The 24,567-nt window shown below is 49.5% G+C and overlaps 1 protein-coding gene and 2 pseudogenes across 1 annotated transcript; 2 read left to right on the top strand and 1 right to left on the bottom strand.

The window, feature by feature from the left end:
* Positions 1-24,567, top strand: part of LOC131094962 (zinc finger protein 850-like) — a 566,308-nt pseudogene that overhangs the window by 496,395 nt on the left and 45,346 nt on the right.
* LOC131094963 (zinc finger protein 436-like) lies at positions 5,850-14,173 on the bottom strand (annotated as a pseudogene).
* On the top strand, positions 14,422-23,996 carry SNRPA (small nuclear ribonucleoprotein polypeptide A). The gene is made up of 7 exons (XM_058042569.1): positions 14,422-14,500; positions 15,351-15,431; positions 15,591-15,763; positions 17,840-18,022; positions 20,565-20,735; positions 21,468-21,556; positions 23,594-23,996. Exons 2-7 carry the CDS (start codon positions 15,359-15,361, stop codon positions 23,751-23,753), a joined length of 849 nt encoding a protein of 282 aa, XP_057898552.1. The 5' UTR covers positions 14,422-14,500; positions 15,351-15,358; the 3' UTR covers positions 23,754-23,996.

Raw genomic sequence — 24,567 nt, 5'->3', positions numbered from 1 at the left:
TGCCTGAGCAGGAAGGTTGAACCAGATGATCCGCTGGCCCCTTCCAACCAAACTGATTTTGTGATTCTGTGAAAGCAGGAGCAACTCGCAAGTGATGATGGCATACAGACAATTGGGGGAAAGAAAGTTCTAGTTACAGGGAGGAATGATGGTACAGGGAGCAGGACAAAGGGATACAGAAAGGAGATATGGCACAGGGATGAATGATGGCACAGTGTTACCGTATTTTAGCTGGTTTGTGATAGACAAACCAACCGTCCCCTGGTTTGACTGACAGGGGCCTTGCCCAGTCACATCTCTCCCAAGGCTGCAGGCGTTTCCTTGGCCAGGACCTGAAGGGGAGTAGAGTTCTGAACTATGGAAGCATCCAGATGGGATTTTTCAAATGCCCTATATAAGCAAGGGCTTGGGAAATAAAGCTCTCTGTTGCCACATGAACATTGGGGTTGTTACAGATTGAATTTATTTTATTGATTCCTTGTTAAGTGGTTTGTTCTGTTGTACCTCCATGTTCTCCCCAAGTGGTTTACCCCTGGGTTTTATCCTCCCTCAAAGCTGTCCCTCATGCCATTCCCCACCCCTTGTTCCAGCTCTTTCCCTGCCTGTCAAATCCAGCCCTTGATTCCTGAACATCCCCTGCCACTTAAACCTCAGGCCAATCCCCGTCCTGCAACACCCCTTTGGAATTCCCCTACTCCTGGAGGCCCCACTGGCCCATGTGACCCATCCTCTCCACCCTCCTACCCCAGCTGGCCTGGGGCACTCCATGTAATCCCCTCACTCATCCCCTGAGGATTCCGTATTGGTTAGCTGTTTGTATCTCCCCCTGACTTGTGTCTGTACAAAACCCCTTGCGCAATGGAGCTAGGGGCTCTTTGTCCTGCTCCCTTCATCTGGAATAAACTGTTCCTTGTGGAAACTCAAGATGGAGAGCCTCCTCCTTTCTCTTCTGCCTGCTCCCTGTCGTGGCTTGTGTCTGGCACCTTAGAGCAAGTGGCTATAAAGGTTCTGCCTCTGGTAAATCCCCATACCGAGGCAGTTCCCCTCTCCTGGCATGGCACTGGAGCTCTAAGAGCCAGCCCAAGTTCTGGCAGTCACTTCAGGGGTGAGTGGTCTTTGTGTCCTGCCAATTTCCCCCCCACCACCACCGAACACTCACAGCACGGGGAGCAGGACAGAGCAACTGGAGATAAACCAGGAGGAAGGCAGAGAGAAGGTTCCCCACTGGACTCCATAAAATTACATCATAGAACCGATCTAATTGCCTTCCATTGCGGGGTGTAGAGGTTTAAGGACATCACACCATGACCAACATGATGCAGTGAAGGCAAATTTATTATCCCTAAAAAGACTCTATTTATAATAAATTTCTACTGTCCACGTGTCTCTAGCTAATACATGATTGGTTAATCCTAGCTGTTCATGTGTCTAAATTAAAATGCTGATTGGATCATCTAATTTTTCACACATCTTGCTGTGGTCGTCTGGCCCACCCATGACTCACATTTTTCTTACTTTCCCAGGCTTGCTGACAAACTTGCTGAGTGCTGATGATTCTTCTTCTTGTATCTCTTTCAAGGATATACTGACCCTATTTCTGAATATGTCCATTATTCATTGTTTGTGAACGTGTTCATTGTCCACAATTACAAGCAGGCTGGATTGTGCATCAGCTGAATATGGCCATTGTCTTGCCAAAACTCATCAATCAACAAAAAACTCTCAACAGTTCCCTGTTTTTTGGGGTTTTTTTTGCCACAAGCCAGACTGATTTAAAAACGCGGTCAATTACTTTTTGCATACAGAGTAGTAAGCAAGGCACTATAAGCAGAATTGAAAAAAAGAATACAAAGTAACATAATACCAAAGAGTACCAAGTCCTTGAGCCAGCCCGTTATTCCCCAGGATTTTAGTCACTCATCAAAAGAATTCTCAACAGCTGTCAGCTTTTTCATATTCTCCTTAAGCAATGACAGTTTCTTGTCAACAGATTCAGAGTGGTCAGAGAGATTCATGCAACACATCCCTTCAAAATCTTCACACCCATCTCCTTGTGCTAGTAACAAAACATCTATAGTAGCCCTATCCTGTAACACAGCATGGCGTATGCTACCTACATCAGTGGGTAAGCTCTTTCAGTATTGCAGATGTAACGTTAATTTGTTTGTCTGGCCAACAAGCCAATTGTTTGAATTGTATAAGGGCCTGTGATGAAGCTATATGGTTATAGTTTCAGAATGTTCCACCCCCAAGTGTACATGTTGCTGCTTCCCCTTTGTTTTGGGTCTCTGGATGCTGCCCCTCACACTGTGCTCAGCTACTTCACATTTGCTGTTTTTCACCCTTTATTAAAGTTCTTTCCAGGCAACTCCATTGAACCTACTCCTTTTCATTTTCGCCACCCTCGCCCTGAAGTTAGGGAATCAAAGAGGTTTGCTGCAGCCATCCTCACCATGACAGTGATGGATCTTAATCACTGCAGGTAATATTTGGTAGTGATGGTTGGGTGCATTGCTGAGCTTCTCCTTCTGTGATTCTTTGCTGCTTTGAACTACAGTAAATTACACTGATTCCTTCAGTTCATGTTTGTTTCTTTGGTGCTGACCCTGCCCACTCATGAAACAAAACTGGCACAGTCTGGCCAGATCAAAACAAAATGTCACTTCTTAAATGTAAATTTAAGGAATCAGTCCCATCTGAAATTCACAGATGGGAAGCCCTTCCCTAGAGTTTGCTGACTCTGGAGTGGACTGAGGTCAGAACAATGAGGCAGTCACTTTAAAGAAGCTGAACCACTGGATGTATTAAAATGCATCCAAAAATTGCATATGGAGAAAGGAAAACAATTTGTGAGTGGGTAAAGATGAGGATGAATTTTGTTAACAGCACATTGGAAACAGCACCAATAGAAGGACCGGTTGCTGTCGCTCTCACATGGAGCGACAGCAGAAGTTTTTAATCTTGAGCTTATATTAATTTGTTCAAGTGAGAGAATATTAATATAATAACTATATACATATATGTAATAAAAGATAACATTTTAATATATATTTATAAATATTTATCTATGTTTCTATCTATATCTTTATCTATATATAAAATAATAATGTGAAATAATGCTGACAATTCTGATTTACCACCTGTGACTTCTCAAGGATCTAGCACTAAATATCCTACAGAAAAGCGTTCTCCAGGACCTGAATGTCAGTGGTAAACTTTGTAAGATTGTATACAACAAATAAAGGAGGAACGGATGAAATTGGCTATTTTTATGGGGTTTGCTGATACTGTGATGTGGAATGCTTTGTCTGTTACTGTGAAAAATACAGTGATTAAGACTGCTAGGTTTTTCATACACCAGACTATCCACAATCTGCTAGATTGATTGAATGGGTAAAAGGGTTATTCAAAGAGCAGTTGAAAAAAGGAGATGGGAACCTGCCCCCGTGGAGAACCCATCTCACAGATGTGCTTTATAGCTTTAACAAGGGTACAAGGGGCCCCCTGGGAAATGGAAACCCCCTGGATGTGCATGGCTGCACTCAATTTGCAAATACAACTATAACTATGAACAGTGACACTTTAACTTCCTGAGAAATTATTCTGGTCTGATGGCCCCTGACAGGGCCCTCCTAGAGGCTGCAGCGCTGGACCTTCATGCATTATAATTAATTAGGATAAATCAAAAGCAAATGAGAATTATCAATACTGACATAGGAATTCCAATTCCTCTAGGACACTTTAGTTTGATAACTGCTCACTGGAGCTTGGCTTTGAAAAGTGTTCCTGTCATGGGAGGAGTTGATGCAGATTATCAAGGAGGAATTAAAGTAATGAATGTAATTAAAGTCACTAAACAATAATGAATAAAGTGTGATTATTTAACCCCATGACAGGGTAGCACAGTTATTGATATTGCAGTTTTAAAAACAATTGTGAAAAAAGGAGATGCACCTCCAAATATCACTGTTGTTGGAGATAAAGGGTTTGAATCCATCAGTTCTAATAATGGAGCCAAAGCGTGGGTCCAGAGGCCAAAAGGCCCTCGTAATCCAGCTGAAGGAACAGCTGTGGGGAAAGACAACACTGTTTGAATCCTGAAACCAAAATCACCAAGAAAAGGGGGCTAAAATCACCCACACGGGCTTAAGATCCACCCATATAGGTTTAAAATCATCCAACGGGACGTAAAATCCCCACTAAAATGCTTGAAATCACTCAGATCTAAAACCCACCCTAAACTTGCCCAGCTTGGCCTAAAATCACCCAAACAGGCCTAAAGTTTCAGGGACTGGGACCAAGACTGGGACCAGAACTGATACCAGAACCAAGACCAGCACCGCTCTGGGACAGGCACCATTACTGGGACTGAAACTGAAACCAGCACCAGAACTGGCACTGGGACAAAGACTGAGACTAAGACTGACACTGGGACTTGCTACCGGGAGTGCTCTGGGACCAGGACCAGGACTGGAACTGAGACTAGCACTGGCACCAGGACCTCTCTGGGACCGGGACCAGGATGGAGACTCTCTGGAGCACTGCGGGACTGAGACCAAGACTGGCATTGGAATCAGCACCGAGACTGGCAGCGCTCTGGGACTGGGACTGAGGCTGGCACAGGGAGCACTCCAGGACCAAGACTGGCACAGGTACCAGCATTAGAACCAGGACAATTCAGAGACCGAGTCTGAGATGAGGACTGAAACCAGAAGTGGCACCAGCACCGAGACTGGCACTGCTCTCGGACTCAAACTGAGACCAGGACCAGCACAGCTGGTTGACATTGAGATCAACACCAGGATGAGAATCAGCACTGGGAATGCTCCAGGAGCGCCCTGAGACTGAGACTGGACTGGGACTGAGACTGACACTGGGAGTGCTCCTGGACAGAGACTGAGATCAAAACTGGGAACGGGATTGGCACCGGGATTGATCCAGGACTTCCGTGTTCACTCTGGAGAGTTTTGGCTATGCCCCCATGCAGGACTGGGAGGGATCCCTAGGCGGGGTGGGACTGCCTCAGTTCACATTGTTCTGGTGCAGCCATCCCAGTCCATATGATCCCAGTCCACATGATCCCAGTCTGTATGGTCCTGCATGGCACACACTCCAAAAGTCTGGAATTCCAGTTCCCCCTGAGGAAAAGGTGTTCCTGCCCTTGAAGGCAGAGCGCTTAAGAAGGGGCTGAAAGCCAAGTCTACTTGCAAGATCTTACAGTGACATTTCACTGCCAGCCTTCAAAACTTCACCGATTGTTGCTGTAGCTCCTGCATTGGGAATTAAATCAGAGCAGGGTGGCAGCTGCCCTGACTCGAGGGAGATACTGAGAGAGAAACAGAGCAGGCAAAGAGAGGCAGGAGAGAAAGGAGGACACAAAAAAATCAGCTGTGAAGGTGGCACTCCGGAAACAGAACTGCAACTGACTGAAAATGAATGGGACAGAAATCACTAACTCTGAAAGTGTTATTTACTATCAAATATATCCCACTTGCCCAGCCCCACACAATCCTAATCCACCGCTCCAAATTTGGATCCCACTTCTCCCAATCTCCTTCCAACCCCTTCTCACCATGGTGGCTTTGGAATCAAGTGAGTTTGGCACACAATTGAGATTTTTGAGGAGGGAACAAGGCATTTTGAGTTGGGTTTGAGCCCTTTTGGGGTACAACTGTATGGTTTTCAGTGGGGCTGAGTTGCTATGAGGAGACAGATTGATCCCTCTTGGTTTCTGCAGGGCAAAGAGATGGAGAACACTGCCCAAAAGCCTCCCAGGACCCATAAATCCTCAAGATCATGTCCCCAAATCATAAATTCCCTCTAAAACTGTGAAATGATGGGACTTTAGATAACTTTGATCAGTTTCTTTCTATTCAAGCCTGTTTTGCCTGTTTTTAAGGGATGAAGATGAATCAGAAGAAAATGAAGGCCAAAACAAAAGGATAACCAGCTAGGTGCCTTCCCAACATGGATCAAAGGGAATGTGGGTCACCAGGGCTCTCCCCAACAAGGGTCCTCCAGTAGGGAATGGAGTTGGAGCAGCATACAAAGGTCTTCCTGAAATCGGGGCACTCACAGGGCTTTCCTTACTGGTGGCTCTGTTGGTGCTTGGTCAAGGCTGAGCTCTGTGAGAAGCTCTTCCCACACTGTGGACACTCATAGGGCCTCTTCCCAGTGTGGATGCACCGATGGCTGATCAGGGAGGAACTGTGCTTGTAGCCTTTCCCGCAGTCAGGGCAGCGGAAGGCCCTCTCCTTTGTGTGAATCTGTTGGTGGTTGATGAGGGTGGAGTTGTACATTAATCCCTTCCCACAGTTGCGACAGTGGAAGGGCCTCTCCTCTGTGTGAGTCTGACGGTGTACGAGAAGATGTGAGCTGATCCAAAACCCCTTCCCACATTCTGAACACTTGTAGGGCCTCTCCCCAGTGTGGATGACCTGGTGCTGGACCAGGTTGGCACGCTGGCTGAAGCCCTTCCCACATTCTCCACATTTGTAGGGCCTCTTCCCAGTGTGAATGTTCTGGTGCTGGATCAGGTTGGTACTCTGTCTGAAGGTCTTCTCACATTCCCCACACTCATAGGGCTGCTCCCCAGTGTGGGTCCTCTGGTGGCGGATCAGGTGTGAGCTCTGGCTGAAGCTCATCCCACATTCCTCACACTCATGGGGCCTCTCCCCGGTGTGGATGCGCCGGTGCATGACAAGATGTGCATTTTGCCTGAAGCCCTTCCCACAGTCGGGGCAGCGGAAGGGCCTCTCCTCTGTGTGCGTGCGCTAGTGCACAAGGAGACTAGAGCTGAGCTGGAACCTCTTCCTGCACTGATCACACTCATAGGGCCTCTCCCCAGTGAGTCCCACCTGGTGACGGATGAGGGAGCAGCTCCGGCTGAAGCTCTTCCCACATTCCCCACACTCACAGGGTTGTTCTCCAGTGTGGATAATCTGGTGGCGGATGAAGCTGGAGCTGACTCTGAAGCTCTTCCCACATACCCCACACTCATATGGCCGTTCCCCAGTGTGGATCCTCTGGTGCTGAATCAGGCTGGAGCTCCGGCTGAAGCTCTTCCCACACTCCAAGCACTTGTGGGGCTTCCCGCCATCATGAAGCTGCTCATGGACCACCAAGTCCAAACTCTGGCTCGATCCCTGGCCGCCTTCCTGGCCCAGGTTGGGTCTTTCCTCCTCAGATCCCCGTGATCTGCGTTTGCAGCCCCTCCTCAGGAGGGATCTCCGGGGCTGTTCTTTCCCCTTTGATTCTTGTGCTGTGGAGCTGCTCAAAACAGCCTCTTCCACGAGGTTCTGCTGTGGGGATTTGTCCTCTCTGGTCCCCATCCTCAGCTCCTGCTCTGGGGGAGGAAGGACAAGGAGAGGATGGGATTTCCCTCTGTGCCACAGGGAAGGACAAGGAGATCCCCCCAGTGCATCCCCAGCAGGACAGCTTTGGCAGCAGGGTTGTCCTGCAGCCGGGGGCTGTGCTGGGCTGGGAGATGGAGCAGGAGAGAGGGGGAAAGGGGCACTGACTTCCTCCTCACCTGCCTGGGTGTTCCGTGGCATCTTCCTTGTCCTTGCACCCTCCTTCTCCATCCAGCCAAGGGCTGGGAATGGGAAATCCTGGTTTGGGGAAAAACAAGGGATAAGCATGTTGAGTTTGAAGGTCCTTCTGCCCAAGTCCATCTCTGGAAGTCACTGGGCATCGGGGGTCCACAGAATCCTCCAGAACACCAAGATTCAACTCTGAAAAAACCTCACAGAAGTTCCCCATCTCTGGTCTCTCCCCTTTGGTCTTAGGGGATTCCTCCCTGTCCCAGCTGCTTGGGGTCGTGCTCATATTGTGGGTCTCCCTTCTCCTCGGTTCCCATCCTCCTCAGGCTGCTGTGAATCCCAGGAATACAAAAGGTTCTCCTCTCCTCAGTCTCCCCATTTAGGAATGCTGGGGGTTTTCTGGGGTCCCAGGGTGCCTTCTCCCCTTATTTCTCTGCTTTGGGGTGCAAGAGCTCCAAGGAGTTCCCCCTGCCCCTCTCCAGGCTGTTGAAGGTCCTGTGAATCACAGCACCCCCCCTTCTCTGAGCTCCCCACTTTGGGCTCCTGGGGAACACAGAGCTCTGCTCCTCCAGGCTGCCTCTGCCGGCAGCTGCCACCAGAACCCCTCAATGTCCCCAAAAGGGGCCTTTTCCACTCAGCTGTACAGTTCTTCATTCTCCCAACATGCTCCCCAAAAAACCCAACCCACAGAGCCCCCAGAATATCTGGGCCAAAGTCCCCTTTCCCTGTCACCTGCAGGATGGGGGGGTGATGATCCCACAGGTGCAGGGCTGCAAATTCAGGGAGTGCTCGACCTCGTGGTTCCTTCTCCTTTCCTTGATCCTCCTCTTCCTCACACTCCTCCTCTTCCATCCCTCCTCCTCCTCCTCCCTAAGCCCACCTCCTTCTCCTACTTCCAACCCTCCTCCCCCAGCAGCAGCCACACCCTCGCAGCCTGCGGCAGGAGCGGGGATGAAGCCAGAACAGGTCAGGATGGGCAGCGCGGGGCTCTCAGCTGCTCCCACCCACTGGGGCCGGGGGGAACCTGGCCCGGGCCAAAGGAGAGGCAAACTGGGCCTTGCTGGGGGCTGCACATCCACACTGGGGCTTGCTGGGGACCCTGCCTGGCCACTGCCAGCCCTTGGGGCTCCTCTTGGGACATCCAGGAGTGGGGGGATGCAGAGAGGGCTGGGGGATGCCAGGAGTGGCATTACTGGGAGGAACTATGCTATACTGGGGTAACTGGAAACTTACTGGGGCAACTGGGAATGAGTGGGAATTACTACAAGCATGCTGAGAGCAACTGGGGTATACTAGGAGTGTCTGTAACCATACTGAGCTGACTGGAACCACACTGGGAACAATGGGGAGCATGTTGAGGAGAACTGGGATGACAATGTGGGCAACTGGGAGGGAATGCGGGTGACTGGGTCTGCACTGGTGGCAACTGGGCATGACTGGGACCATGTTGGGAGGGATTGGGATCATCCACAGCATGACTAGGACTATACTAGGGACAACTGGGTGCAACTGGCTTCACACTGGGAGGAACAGGGAGAAACCGGAACCATGCTGGGGGCAACTGGGATCCTACAGGGATCACAGTGGAAGCAGCTGGGCCCATGCTGGGACAGACTAGGATCATACTTGCAGCAACTGGGACTGCACTAATGGTGACTGGGAGTAGCTGTGATCAAATGGGCTGGAAGCAACTCTGGGCATCTGGGAGTGCTGGGAACATGCTGGGACCAACTGGGTTATACTGGGAGAGACTGAAACGATAGTGGGAGTAAATGGGAGCAATTGGAATCATGCTGAGTGATAATGGCAAGAGGTATGCCTATGTCAAGGTCACACTGGGATCATACTGGGAGTAAGTACAATAGTACTGAGAGTATGTAAGAGTGACTGGGATCCTACTGGAATCAGACTGGGGGTGACTGGAAAGGTGCTTGCCATGACTGGAACCATACTGGAGGTGACTGGGAGCAACTAGGACCACACTAGGAGTTATAGAGAGTCACTCTGGGCATGACTGGAATAATACTGGGAGGATCTAGAAGACACTGGATGCAACTGGGATCATACTAGGAATGACTGGAACCATACTGGCAGTGACTATGGGCACTACTGGGACCACCCTGGGAGCTACTGGGATTACAATGGGTGTGAATGGAACCTGACTGGGGGTTACTGAGAGCTACTGGGCCCATGTCGGGAGGAAATTGTGGACACATTGGGAGCAACTGGGATCAACTGGACTGTACTGGAACCATGCTGAGGGGACTGAGCTCACAACTGGGATCATACTGGAAGCAACTAGGACTATACTTTGGGCAACAAACAAAAACTGGGATCATGCTGGAGGCAACTGGGAATAACTGGAAAAGACCGGGATAATTCTCAGGTAACTAGAGCCTCACTGGGGCAACTTGTAGCGTCTCTAACCATACTAGGGATAACTGGAACAACACTGGGAACAGCAGAGACCATGCTGGGGATGACTGGGACTACTCTACAGAAACTGCAAGTGATTGAATCTACACTGGGGGACACTGGATGTGACAGGGACCATGCTGAGAAGGACTAGGACTATTCTAGGGGCAACTGGGATCATTCTTGTAGGAACTAGGAACAACTGGAACTATACTGGGGGCAACTGGGATCATACTGAGGGTGACTGGAATCATACTGGGATTGACTAGGAGTGGCTGTGGGCAACTGGAATCATGCTGAAAGTTACTGGGAGCATGCTGGGGGTGACTGGGAAACACTGGGAGAGATAGGGATTTACTGGGATCATACTGGAGGCTACTGGGGTCACTCTGGCATTGACAGGGAGCAACTGGGATCACACTGGGGGCAACTGACATCAGACTGGGAGTGACTGGAATTATACTGGGATTAGAGTGCGTGTCATTGGACCCTGATTGGGGGTTATTGGGAGCTACCAGACCCATGCTGGGAGCCAACTGGGGACATAATTAGAAGAACTGGGAGCAAGTGGGATAAAAACAGGGGCAAGTAAAGCAGGAGGTTCACTGAGGTAACTAGAAGTGCCTGGCAATAACTACGAGAAAGTTCAGGGTACCTGGGATATACTGGAAGTGTCTGACACCATAGAAGTAGTGCCTGGGACCAAAATGGGAGTGGCTGAGAATGCTCTAGAGGACCTGGGATCATGCTGGGGGCAAGTGTGAGTGACTGGGGCCATGCTGGGAGAGACAGGGACCATATTGGAATGACTAGGACTATGCTAGGGGCAACTGGGAGAACTGGGAACACACGAGATGAAATTGGGAGCAAGTGAGATCTTGCTAGGAGCAAATTGTATCATCATAGGGAATGACTGGGAGTGACTGGGCTCATAGTGGGAATGTTGCGGAAACTGGAAACGGGGGGAGCAATGAGTGGTGCTCCTCATAGTGGGAGCAGCCACTTCCAACACCAGGAACCCCAAACCCCATTCCCAGCTATCCCACCTGCTGGGGTCCTGGCAATCCCAGGGGTTTCCCCCTCTCAGGGTCCCCGCTTTGCCCTTCTGGGGCTCTCCTGGGGCTCCCCAGAACCGGTGTCCCCCCGCCGGTGCCGCTGCTCCCGCGCGCTCCCCACGAGGCCCCGGCAGAGCTCGGAGGGCCAGCTGGGAAGCCCAACACCCCCCGCCAGGGCTCTGCCACTACCCACACCGGGACCCCCCAAAACACCTCCCGGGGACCCCCGATGTCCCCCCGAGGGCCATCCACGGCTCGGCTTTGGAGCCCTGCCAGCTGCAAACATCCCCCCAAAAAACCCCAAAGCCAGCTCCCCCTGCCCAGGCACCTGCAGGATGGGGAACAATGGTCCCGGGGCTGCAGCGAGTTCAGGAACTGCCAGGGCCATGAGATTCCCCCGTTGTCTCTTCCTCTGTTGCTTCCTGCTGCCACTCCACCTCTTCCTCCCTCCCTCTCCCCCATTCCCAAACCCCAAACTGTGAGGCAAAAGGGGTGCGGTAGAGGGGACACGCGCTCCTATAAGGACCCAGTTTGGCCTAAAATCAGCCAAATGGGATTCAAGTTATCCAACGGGGTCTAAAATCCAACCAAATGGGCCTAAAATTGCCCAAAGTAGTTTGCACAAAATGGCCCAAAATCACCCTGAATTTCCAAAATGGGCTTAAAATCCACCCTGAAAGTATCTGGTTTTGCCTAAAATTACCCAAATGTGTATAAATTCACCTAAAATCCACCTGTTTTTTACTAAAATCACCCACATGGACCTAAATTCACCCAAACATGCCTGAAACCAACACAAGAGGACCTAAAATCACCTTAAAAAGACTTGATTTGACCTAAAATTAACTAAAGAAGCCAAAAATCTAACTAAATGGGCCCAAAATCACCAAAACAAGGAACCTAAAATCACCCACCCAGGATTAAAATTCACCCAGTATGGGCATAAAATCAGCCAAAGGGTCCCAAAATCCACACTAAAACTGCCCAGTTTATCCTAAAATCATCCAAACAGGCCTAAACTCTTTACAAACGGGCCTAAAATCATCCCGAGGGACCTAAAATCCACTCTAAAACCCACAAGATTTAGCCTAAAAGTCATTCAAAGAGGCCTAAAATCCACACTACAAGGCTTGAAATCACTCCAAAGGATCTGCAACCCACCCTAAACCTGTCCAGTTTGGCCTAAAATCACCCAAACAGGCTGAGATTGGGGCCGAGACTGGGATTGGCACCAGGATTGGCTGCACCCCTGGATGGGACTGAGTTGAGACTGGCAGGGGCCATGGCTCTCAGGAGGGCTTCTGGGGACACTGGCCTCTTCTGAGCTTCGGGGAATTTTGTTGGGAGTTTAAGGGAAATTATTGGGTTTTTTGAAGATAATTACAGGGTTTTCAGTGAGTTGAGGAACTTCGAGGGGTTTGGATTTGGGGGGATTTTATTGGCGCTTTGCGGGGTTGTTTTCTAGGGGGGGTTTGGGAGCTTATTGAGATTTTTTTGGGTTTTGGTAAATTTTAGTGGGGTTTACTATGATTTTGTTGGAGTCTAGAGTTTTTAATGGTTTTATTATATTTAGGGAGGTTGAGGGCATTTTATTAGAATTTGGGGGGCATTTAGTGGGATTCTTTGAGGGTTTGGGTTCATTTGGGATTTTTTTGGTTTTTGGAGAGATTTTGGTGGGTTTTTGTGGGGCTTTTTGGGTGTTGCCAGGATTTCTTTGGATCTTGGGGGAATTTTGTGGGACCTTTTGTGGGTTTGGAGATATTTTTAGGGGATTTTTGGGGTTTAATTGGAGTTTTGAGAGGTTTGTTGGGATTTCAAGAGATTGTGTGGGCTTTTACTGAAATTCTAGGGTGTTCTAAGGGGATTTCGTGAGATTTAATTGGGATTTTATGGGTTTTATTGGAACTTTTGGGGGTTTTAAGAGTGTTTTGGTGCCTCTAAGCCCTTCCCCACACCCAGGGGCAACCATAAAGCCCCCCAACCCTGAAGCCCCCCCAAATTCCCACTAAAAACAAAATCCTCTAAAAATCCCAATAAATTCTTCAAAAAACCCAGAGAATACCTCAAAATCTCAGTAAAACCCACCAAAATTCAAAAAAACTTCCCAAAATTTCTATAAACCCCCCAAAACCCCAATATAATCCCCCAAAATCCAAAACCTCCCAAACCCACAAAACCCCCCAAAACCCAGTAATTCTCTCCAAAAACCCACTAATTCCTCCTAAACTCCCGACAAAATCCCCCAAAGCCCAAAAAAGCCCCCCCCAAATGCCCAAAAATCCCCACAAAATCCCCCAGACTCATGGGGGATGTCTTGGATCAAGGGGGCACTGGCTGGAGGAACAGGAGCCACTTCAGGGGGCCCTTGAAGCTTTTTGGGGAGGGGAAACGATGGGAGACCTGCATAAAAACGGGGATTGGGAACCCCTGTTGTGCCCCCTCTGCCCAAAACACCCAGACCCCGGTCCAGGGTGGGCCTGGGACCCCCAAATCTCCCCCAGGATTTCCCAAATCACCCCTCCAGGAACCCCAAAGCCTTCCAGAGCCCCCCAAGGTTGGCCCAGGACCACCCTGGACCCCTAACCCCTCCCCAGGTCCCCCATACCCCCAGAAACCCCTGAGACCCCCAGGAACCCCCTGAGAGCCCCCAGACCCCAATCAGGCCCAGCCCAGGATGTCCCCGGAGACCCCGCCCCACCCAGAGCCTTCCCAAGACCCCCCGTCCCCCCAAAAGCCTTCCCTCCGAGCCCTCGCCAATCCTCCTCAGGGATGATCCGCAGATCCCCCAGACCCCTCCCCAAAACCAAGCCAGGACCCCGCAGGGCCCCCAAAACCCCTCACACAACACCCCAGGACCTCCCAGACCCTCCCAAGACCTTCCTACGACCCCTCCCCAAAACCCCCCAAGACCCTCCCACGACCCCCCCCCCTCCCCAGAGCCTCCCTGACACCTCCAGGACCCCTCAGGATCCCCCTCCCCACACCAAATACCCCTCCCCAGGACCCGAACCCCCCCAAGAACCTCCCACAATTCCCTCTTAGAACCCCCAGCCCCCCCCACATCTCCCATCCCCCACCTATCCCGGCCGCCTCAGCAGCTCCAGGATCGCTCGGTCCTCTCCCAGCGCCTCCCGGAGCACCCGCCCGAGCGCGGGACGGCGGAGGAGGAGGAGGAGGAGGAGGAGGAGGAGGAGGAGGAGGAGGAGGAGGAGGAGGAGGAGGAGGAGGAGGGAGCGCCCGCTTCAAGCCCGACCCCGGGGTCAGAGGGCTCCACTTCCGGCTCGCCTCTAATTGGCTGGAGCAGCGCGGGGGAGGCGGGCGTTGTGAGTCGAGCCGCACGATGAGTGGTTGGTTTGGGGAGGATCGCGCCGCTATTGGTTGGAAGGGGCCCGCGCCGCTATTGGTTGGAAGGGGCCCGCGCACGCGGCGGGCGCGGTGGCGGCAGTGGCAGTCGGTCGTGAGGGGAGAACGGCTGAGGAGGGAGCTGAGGTGGGGTATGAGCGGAATGGAGTGGTCTTAGATGGCTTTGGGGGGAAATAGGTGGGGGTTGAGGCGGCTCTGAGGGGAAGTGGGAGGTGTGAGGTTGCTGCGGGACGGATTTGGGGGAAATTGGGCGGGTCTGAGGGATTTTTGCGGGGTCTGAGGGATAATTAGTGGCATGTCAGGTTGGTCCGGGGGGGAAACTGCAGGCAAAAGACGGGTATCTGAGGTGGGTTGGGAATGCGTTTGGGGGCAGTTGGGGTTGTTTGAGGGGCTTTTGTGGGGTGTGAGGTGGATTTGGGGCGAACGTGAAGGGAATTGAGGCGGTTTGAAGGGGATTTGAGAGGAGTTAGGGGCATTTGAGGTGGGTGTAGGTGAATTGAGTGGTCCGAGGCTGTTGGGGGGCGCTTTGGATGGTTTGAGGAGTTTTTGTGGGGTCTGAGGTAGAACTGGGGGGAAATGGAGGGGGAGGGGGGGCTCTGAGGTGAGTCTGGGCAGGAATGGGGAGATCTGAGGTTGGTTAGGGGGATCTGAGGTGAGTCTGAGGAGAAATGGGCGATTTTGGAGGGGTGGTTAAGGGAAAATAGGGGGATCTGAGGTCGGTTTGCGGGGAGTGAGGGAGTCTGAGGGGCCTTTGGGGAGTCTGAGGGGCTTGGGGAGGAGCTTGAGAGGGTCTGGAGGGTTCTCAGGTGGGTTTAGAGGGGTTCTGAGGGGGATTCGGAGCATCTAAGGGGTTCTGAGGTGACTCTGGGGGGAATTTGCGGGGTATCTCAGGTGGGTCTGGGGGCACCTAAAGGGGGTGTCAGGGGGTGAAGGGGTCCCAGATGCCCCCTAAAGCCCTCCTGTCCCCACAGAGGAGTCCTGGCCATGGCAGTGCAGGACCCCCGGCCCAACCACACCATCTACATCAACAACCTGAACGAGAAGATCAAGAAGGATGGTGAGGAGGGGCTGGGGGGGGTCTCTGAATGTCACCAGGGGCTCAGGCTGTGCCTTGTGCATCCCCACTGTCACCGTGATGTCCCCATGTGTGTCACCGTGATTTCCCCATTGCCAGTGTGCTGTCCCCATTGTCACCGTGCTGTCACTCTGTCCCCAGAGCTGAAGAAGTCCCTCTACGCCATTTTCTCGCAGTTTGGGCAGATTTTGGACATTTTGGTGTCTCGCAGTCTCCGCATGCGGGGCCAGGCCTTTGTCATCTTCAAGGAGATGAGCAGCGCCACCAACGCCCTGCGCTCCATGCAGGGCTTCCCCTTCTACGACAAACCCATGGTGAGACAGAGACTGGGGGAGAATTCTGGCATTTTGGGAAAAAAATGGAATTCTAGGGAAAAAAACACCAAAATGTGACCACAAATATCCCTAAAATCTATCTTATAATCCTTCTGAATTCACCCTGAGCACCCCAAAACTTCCTCCTCTATGATACACCCATGGTGAAACAGAAATTCTGTGGAAAAACACTGGGATTTTGGGAAAAATTCCTGGTATTTTAGGAAAAAGACTAAATTTCTGGGAAAAAAACGCAAAATCCTGCTGGAAATCTACCAAAATCCCCTGGGAACACTCTCAAATCAAACTAGGAATCAAAGCTTCCCCTTCTATGACAAGCCCACAGTGGGACAGAAACTTGATGAAAAAAATCTGACATTCTAGGGAAAAACTGGAATTCTGGGGGAAAAAATGCCAGAATCTGGCCTCATGTATTCCCAAAATCCAACCTGTAATCCTCCAAATTCACCCTGACCACCATAAGGCTTCCCCTTCTATGACAAGTGCATGGTGATAGCCAAACCTGAGGGAAAATTTTGACATTTTGTGAAAAAATCCTGGAATTCTGAGGAAAATCCTGAATTCCTGGGGGAAAAAAACCCCAAAATGCAGCATCAGATATCCCCAAAATTCAACCAGACCACCCCAAAGCTTCCAATTTTATGGCAAGTTTCTGGTGAGAGACAATTCTGGGGAGAAATGCTCAAATTATGGGAAAAATCCGCAGATTTTGGGGGAAAAAACCAGAATTCTTGGGGGGAAAAAATTGAAAATTAAATCCAGCCTCAAATATCCCCAAAATCCCACAAAAAAAAAAAAAAAAACCAAAAAAAAAACCAAACAAAAACCAAATCCCACTAGGAATGCACCTAAAATCAAGCCAGGACCTGCCCCAAAGCTTCCTCTGCTACGGCCAAACCCAGTGAGAACCAAATCATGGGAGAAACCCCAAAATTACTGGAAACCCCCTGAAATCCAGCCAGGAATTCCCAACGCTTTCACTTCTATGGCAAACCTGTGGTGAAACTGCAAATTCAACCTGGAAGCCCCAAAAATCTGTTGGAAACCCCCAAATCCCTCTTGGAGGTCCTCCAAAATCTCTAAATTCCTCAGAAACTCCCAAATCCCTCCTAAATCTTTCTGAATTCTCTCAAAATCTCTCAGAAATTCCTAGATCCCTGCTAGGACTCCTGAAATACTCCCAGATTCCTCTTGGAGCTCCCCAAACGCCATCTGAAAATCCCAAAATACTTTCTGGAACCTTCCCAAATCCCTCACAACCCCTGAAAATCCCTTGGAAAACCCCAACCCCCCACGAAACCTCTTCAAATTCTTCCAAATTCCCTCTTGAAATTCCCTAAAACCCCTCAGAACCCCCCAAAATCCCTCAGAAACTCCCTGAATCCCTCCTTGAATCTCTCCCAAATCCCTCAGAACCCTTGAAAATCCCTCAGAAAACCCCAAAATCCCCCTTGGAAATCCCAAAATCCCTGTTGGCACCTCCCAAATTCCTCTGAATTCTCCCAAAATTCCTTCTTGAACTTCCCAAAATTCCTCAAAAATGTTCCTAATTGCTCTTGGAACCCCCCCGTACCCTGGAACCCGTACCCGTCTGGAACCTCCCCAAATGCCACAGAATTCCTGAAAATCCCGTGGAAAACCCCAAAATCCCTCTTGGAAGTCACCCAAATCCCCTCTAAATTCCCCCAAATTCCTCTGAAATTTGCAAAACTCTTTCTAGAACTTCCCAGAGTTCCTTGAAAAACCCAAAATCTTTCTTGGAACTCCCCCAAATACTTGAGAAAGTCTCAAATCCCTCAGAAAGCCCCAATTCCTCCCCAGATCCCCCCAAAATCCTCGGGAACACCCCCAAAACCCCCTGGACTGATCCCAAATCTTCTGGAACCACCCCAAAATCCCATGGAACAACCCCAAATCCTCTTTGGAACCTCCAGAAATCCCTTGGAAAGCCCCAAATCTGAGCACCCCTGGGAAAACCCCAAAATCCCTCCCAGAGATGCCCCGAATGCTCTGAAATCCCCCAAATGCCCCAATCCTGGGAATGTGCCGTCCCAGCGGATCCAGTACGCCAAGACGGACTCGGACATCATCGCCAAGATGAAGGGAACGTTCGTGGAGCGGGAGCGGGATCGGGACCGGGAGCGCAAACGGGACAAGCGCAAAGCCAAGGGGGGAGAGGCCCCTGGCCCCAAAAAGAGTGGGGCTGGAGCGCAGGGGGCAACGCAGGGGGCAGTGCCCGTGAGTGCCAGGGGATTGCTTGATTGGACTGGGATCGTTCGTGGGATTTGGGGTCATTCGTGGGATTTGGGGTCATTCGTGGGATTTGGGTTGTTTGTGGGATTTGGGGTCATTCATGGGATTTGGGGTCATTCATGGGATTTGGGGTCATTCGTGGGATTTGGGGTCATTCGTGGGATTGGGGTCATTCGTGGGATTTGGGATCATTCGTGGGATTGGGGTTATTAGTGGGATTATTCGTGGGATTGGGGTTATTAGTGGGATTTGGGGTTATTTCGTGGGATTTGGGTTGTTCGTGGGATTTGGGGTCATTCATGGGATTTGGGGTCATTCGTGAGATTTGGGGTCATTCGTGAGATTTGGGTTTATTCGTGGGATTTGGGGTCATTCGTGGGTTTTGGGTTGTTCGTGGGATTTGGGGTCATTCGTGGGTTTTGGGTTGTTCATGGGATTTGGGGTCATTCGTGGGATTTGGGTTGTTTGTGGGATTTGGGGTCATTCGTGGGATTTGGGGTTGTTTGTGGGATTTGGGATCATTCGTGGGATTGGGGTTATTAGTGGGATTATTCGTGGGATTGGGGTTATTTCGTGGCATTTGGGGTTATTTCGTGGCATTTGGGTCGTTTGTGGGATTTGGGGTTATTCATGGGATTTGGGTTGTTCGTGGGATTTGGGGTCATTCGTGGGATTTGGGGTCATTCGTGAGATTTGGGTTGTTCATGGGATTTGGGGTCATTCGTGGGATTGGGGTCATTCGTGGGGTTGGGGTTATTAGTGGGATTATTAGTGGGATTGGGGTTATTAGTGGGATTTGAGGTTATTTCGTGGGATTTGGGGTTATTTCGTGGGATTTGGGTTGTTCGTGGGATTTGGGGTCATTCGTAAGATTTGGGTTTATTTGTGGGATTTGGGGTCATTCGTGGGATTTGGGGTTGTTTGTGGGATTTGGGGTCATTCGTGGGATTTGGGGTTGTTTGTGGGATTTGGGGTCGTTCGTGGGATTTGGGGTCGTTCGTGGGATTTGGGTTGTTCATGGGATTTGGGATCATTCGTGGGATTGGGGTTATTAGTGGGATTTGGGGTTATTTAATGGGATTTGGGGTTATTAGTGGGATTTGGGGTTAATTCGTGGGATTGGGGTTGTTCGTGGGATTTGGGGTCATTCATGGGATTTATGGGATTGTTTTGTGGGATTTGGAATCATTTATGGGATTGGGCTCATTTGTGGGATTTTGAGATAAGAATCAGGGCACAGGGGGAGGTGCCAGTGGGTGCCAGGAGATTTATAGGATCTTTTATGGGATTTGGGGTAATTTGTGGATTTTGTGATTGTTGCACAAGGGTCAGTGCCCATGTGTCCCAGGGTATTTATGGGATTGTTTTATGGGCTTTGGGGTCATTCATGGGATTTGGGGTTATCTATGGAATTATGAGATCAGAATCAGGGCACAGGGGGTGGTGCCCAGTGGGTGCTAGGAGATTTACAGGATCATTTATGGGATTTGGGGTCATTTATAGGATTTGAGATTGGGAACAGGGCACAGAAGGCAGTGCTCGTGAGTGCCAGGGGAATTTGGGATGGCTTTGGGGGATTTTGGGATTGTTTTATGTGATTTGGGATTGTTCCCAGGGCATTTGGGATCACTATAGGGGGTTTGGGGTTGTTTAATGAGACTTTGGGATCATTTTGGGGGTGGTTCTGGGGGATTTGGGATCATTCCATTGGATTTTGGGGTGGATTTATGGGATTTGGGATTAGGGCACAGGGGACAGTGCCTGTGAGTGCCAGGAATTTGGGATCGGTTTAGGGGATTTTGGGATCAGTCCTGGGGGATTTGGAGATGTTTGGGTGGGCATTAGGGATCATTCCTGGGGATTTGGAATCAGTTGATGGGAATTTGGCATCATTTTATGGGATTTTGAGGATTGTTCTTAGGAGATTTGGGATTGTTTAATAGGGTTTTGGGATGGTTCCAGGGGATTTTGGAATCATTGCAGGGGGTTTGGGGAAAGGTTCAGGGAGATTTTGGGATTGTTCCAGAGAATTTTGGGGGATTTGTGGGGATTTGGGATCATTCCAGGGGATTTGGGGGATGATTCTGAGGGATTATGGGTAATTTAGGATCATTCTGGGGGATTCTGGGATCATTCCAGGGGATTTGGGATTGTTCCTGGGCATTCTGGGAGGACATGGGGGGATTTGGATGGGATTTGGGGGGGATTTGAGTTATTTGGGTTCTTTGTGTGCCTTTGGGGTTATTTAGGGTAATTTTGGGGTTATTTGGGGTAATTTTGAAGTTGTTTGGTGTCATTTTGGGGTTTTTCAGGGTAAGTTTGGGATAATTTGGGGTAATTTTTCATAGTTTTGGGAAAATTGTCGGTTTTGGGGGCCTGCGTGTCTGTAGGGTAATTCAGGGATAATTCCGTGTGGGTTTGGCATAATTCTACATTGATTTGAGATTCTCACTGTACTTTTGGCATAGCTTTGGGATTCTGTCTGTGCCTTTGGGATGATTTGGGGTGTGTTGGGGTCTCTCCTCAGGGGATGCCGCCACTGGCGCAGCCGCCCCGGATGCTGCCGCACCTGGGGGGACAACCGCCCTACATCCCCCCCCCGGGCATGATTCCAGCCCCAGGAATGGCCCCAAATCCCGGAATTCCCCCGGGAATGGCCCCACAGCCTGGAATGGCGCCGATCCCTACCCCACAGCCTGTGAGTGACCCCAGAACCTGAGTAATTTAGAGGACTTGTGGGATTTTTGTGATGGAATTTGGTGGGATTTTGAGGGAATTTTTGGTGGGGATTTTTTGGGTAGATTTCCTGAGATTTTTGGTAGGATTGAGGGAACTTGGGGGCATTTTTTGGTGGATTTGTGAGGGTTTTGGTGGGATTTTGATGTGGATTTTTTGAATGGATTTGCAGTGGATTTTGTGGCTTTTGGGGCAATCTTTGTGCAATATTTCAAGGGGATATTTTGGACGATTTTGAGGGATTTTTTGGGTGTATTTTGTTTAATTTGGGGATTTTGGGTGGGATTTTTGTGCAGAATTTTCTGCATGGATTCTGTGAGATTTTCATGGGGATTTAGTGGTACTTTTTGAAGATTTTTACTGTGAGATTTAGGGGGATTTTTGGGGTGATTTTTGTGGGCTTCGGTGCATTTTTTGTAAGGATTTTTGGCATGAACTTTGTGGTCTTTTGGGTGGAATTTTGGTGAATTTTTGGTCAGATTTGGAGAGACTTTTTGGGGGATTATTTAGAGAGATTTTTGGGGGGTTTTGGTGGGATATTGTGCAGATTTTTATGGGGGTTTTTCCAGGATTTTGGTGGATTTTTGGGCAGATTTTTTTTTAGTGTGTACACAGTGTGACTTTAGGTAGATTTTGGGCCTGATTTGGGGCAGATTTGGTGCTGATTCTGGGGTTTTTCTCTCATTCCCCACAGCTGTCGGAAAACCCCCCGAACCACATCCTGTTCCTGACCAACCTCCCTGAGGAGACCAACGAGCTGATGCTCTCCATGCTCTTCAACCAGTGAGAACTTGGGCAATTCCAGGAATTCTGGGCAGGGACTGGGGGATTGGGGTATTCTGGGGCTTCAAGAGGGTGGAGAGAGGCAAGGAGGCCTTTGGGCTGGATTTTTTTTTTTTTTTTTGGCAAATATCAGGATTTGGGGGGAGAAGTTCTGGATTTTTTGAGTAGGAATTTCTGGGGTTTTGGAGGAATGTTTCCAGATTTTTTTGAGGAATGTTTTTTGTTTTTTTAGGGGAGTTGGATTTTTGGGTTTATTTAGGAATGGCTCTGGAGTTTTTGGGGGAAGTTCCACAATTTTTGGGAATGCTTCAGGATTTTTTTTTTTGAGAAACTTTCTGGACTGGGGGGACAGGTTTATCAGTTTTGGGGGGAACATTTCTGTTTTTTCTTAAGAAAGTTTCTAGATTCTGAGGAATGTTTCCAGATTTTTGGGGGAACATTTGTGGATTTTGGGAGGAAGTTCCTTGATTTTGGGGAATATTTCAGGATTTTCTGCAGGGAAAGCTTCTGGCTTTTTGCGGGGACAGTTACGGATTTTTTGCGGAAAGATCCTCAATTTTAGAGTTTATTGGGGTTTTTGGGGGGATGTTTCTGGACTTTTTGAGGACCATTTCTCAGTTTTTGGGGGAAGTGTTTCTAGATGTTTTGGGGGACACTCCTGGATTTTTTTGGGGAACATCTCTGGATTTTTGGCAATCTTTCTGGATTTTTACAGGGAGGTTTTGGTGGGGGGGAATGTTTCTGGACTTTTAGAGAGGTTGGATTTTGGAGGTTTTGAACAATTTTGGGAGGGTTTTTGTGGGATCTTGGAGGTATGTTTCTGGATGTGGTGGAATTTTTCGGGATCTTGTGGGATATTTCTGGATTTTGGGGGGTATTGGGTTTTTGGAGTTTTGGGGATTTTGAGAATGTTTAAGTGGGATTTAGAGTTGGATTTTTGATTGATGGGATGTTGGATTTTTGGAAATGTTTTGGAATCTTTGGGTTTGTTGGATTTTTGGGGAGTTGAACATTGAAAGATTTTCAGAGCATTTCCCTGGAATTTTGGAGAAATCCTGCAGGACTTTTGGGGTTCCTGGGGATATTTTGGGGTTTTGAGGGACGTTCTGAGATTCGCAAGCCATTTTGAGAGCCTTTCAGTTGGATTTTGGGGGTAATTTCGCAATACTGGGGGTTTTCCCAAACTCCGGCTCTCCCCCTTGGATTTCTTAGGGATTTCCCCAAATTCTCAGCTCCTCCTGACCCCAACCCCCCATCCCAAATTCCCAGGCATTGGGAATCCAGGAGCTCCCTCGGGGGCATTTGGTGGCATTCCTGGAATTTGAGATTTTTTTGGGTATTTTGAGAAGAGTCATGTGGGGAATGCGTTGGATTTTTGGGGGAATGTTTCTGGAATTTTTGGAGGGAGATGTTCCCAGACGTTAGGGAATGTTTATGGAGTTGGATTTCTGGGGTTTTGGGGAGCATTGCTGGATATTTTTGGGGATGTTTCTGGATATTTGGTGCAGTTGGATTTCTGGATCTTTTGAGGGGGAAAAGTCTGGAATTTGAGGGGAAATTCTGGATATTAGGGGAACATTTCTGGACTTTTATGGGGAGTTGGATTTCTGGAACTTTTTTTGAAGCGTTTCTGGATTTTGGGGGGATGTAGCCAGATCTTTTTGGGAATGTTTCCAAGTTTTTTGGGGGGAATGCTTCTGGATTTTGGGGGAAAATTTTTAGGTTCTCGGGTTTTTTGGGGAATATTTCTGAGTTTTTGAGAGAAGTTTCTGGATTTTTTGGGGAACATGGCTGGATATTTGGGAATGCTGCTGGATTTCTAAGAGACGCTGTTTCAGGGGTTTTGGGGGGGGATGCTTCTGGATATTTGGGGTGTGCATTTCTGGATTTTGTTGGGGAACATTTCTGAATTTTTGGGGAACCATTTCTGGAATATTTTTGGGGAACATAGTCAGTTTTTTTGGGGAACGGTCCCAGGTTTCTGGGAGAACGGTCGCAGGTTTTTTCAGGCTCTCCTGACCCCACTCCCCATCCCAGGTTCCCAGGGTTCAAGGAGGTGCGCCTGGTGCCCGGGCGCCACGACATCGCCTTCGTGGAGTTCGACACCGAGGTGCAGGCGGGCGCTGCCCGTGAGGCCCTGCAGGGCTTCAAGATCACCCAGAGCAACGCCATGAAGATCTCTTTCGCCAAAAAGTGACCCAAAACACCCCAAACCCCACCAAAATACCCCTAACCCCCCCCCAAAAAAGGGCCTGAAATACCCCAAGATCCAAAAAAGCGCCTCAAAACCGCCCCTAAATACCCAAAACCTGCCCCAAAACACCCCGAAATTCCATAGAAACACCTTAAAATCCTTCCAAGCCACCCCAAAATCCCATAGAAACACCCTAAAATCCCTCAAAACCACCCCAGAACACCCTAAATCCCATAAAACTGCTCCCAAATCCCAGAAAACTGCCCCAGAAAAAGTCCTGGCCCTGATCCAAACCCCACACACACCCCCACTCCCCCAGGTAAGTTCAGCTCCGCCCAAATCTTCATTTTTTAAACCCAAATCCTCCTTTTTCCCACCTCAAATTAATTTTTTTCCAGCCCAAATCCTTTGTGAGTCCCCAAATCCCTTTTCCTATCCCAAAATCTCCCTTTTCCACCTCAATTCCCCACCCCAAATCCTGTTTTTTTCACCTCAAATCATTTGTGCATCCCAAATCTCCTTTATCTACCCCAGATAACCCTTTTCCACCCCAAATCCTTCCCTGCCCACCTGAAATCCCCTTTTCCCACACAAAATCTCCTTTTTTAACTCCAAATCCTCTTTTCCCACCCCAAGTGCTTCCCAGCCCACCCTAGATCCTCTTTTTCCACCAAAAATCTTTCCCCACCCTAAATGCCTCAATTCCCACCTCAATCTCCCTTTTCCCCTCTCCACCCTAAATCCCCCTTCCCCCACCCAAAATTCCTTTTTTACCCCAAAATCTCCTTTTTTCATCTTAAATCCTTCTTTTTCCACC

Source organism: Melospiza georgiana, chromosome 32 (genome assembly GCF_028018845.1).
Source record: "Melospiza georgiana isolate bMelGeo1 chromosome 32, bMelGeo1.pri, whole genome shotgun sequence".
Classification (NCBI taxonomy): domain Eukaryota; kingdom Metazoa; phylum Chordata; class Aves; order Passeriformes; family Passerellidae; genus Melospiza; species Melospiza georgiana.
Note: the sequence above shows the minus strand (reverse complement) of the source record. Positions and strands in the feature narration are given on the sequence as shown.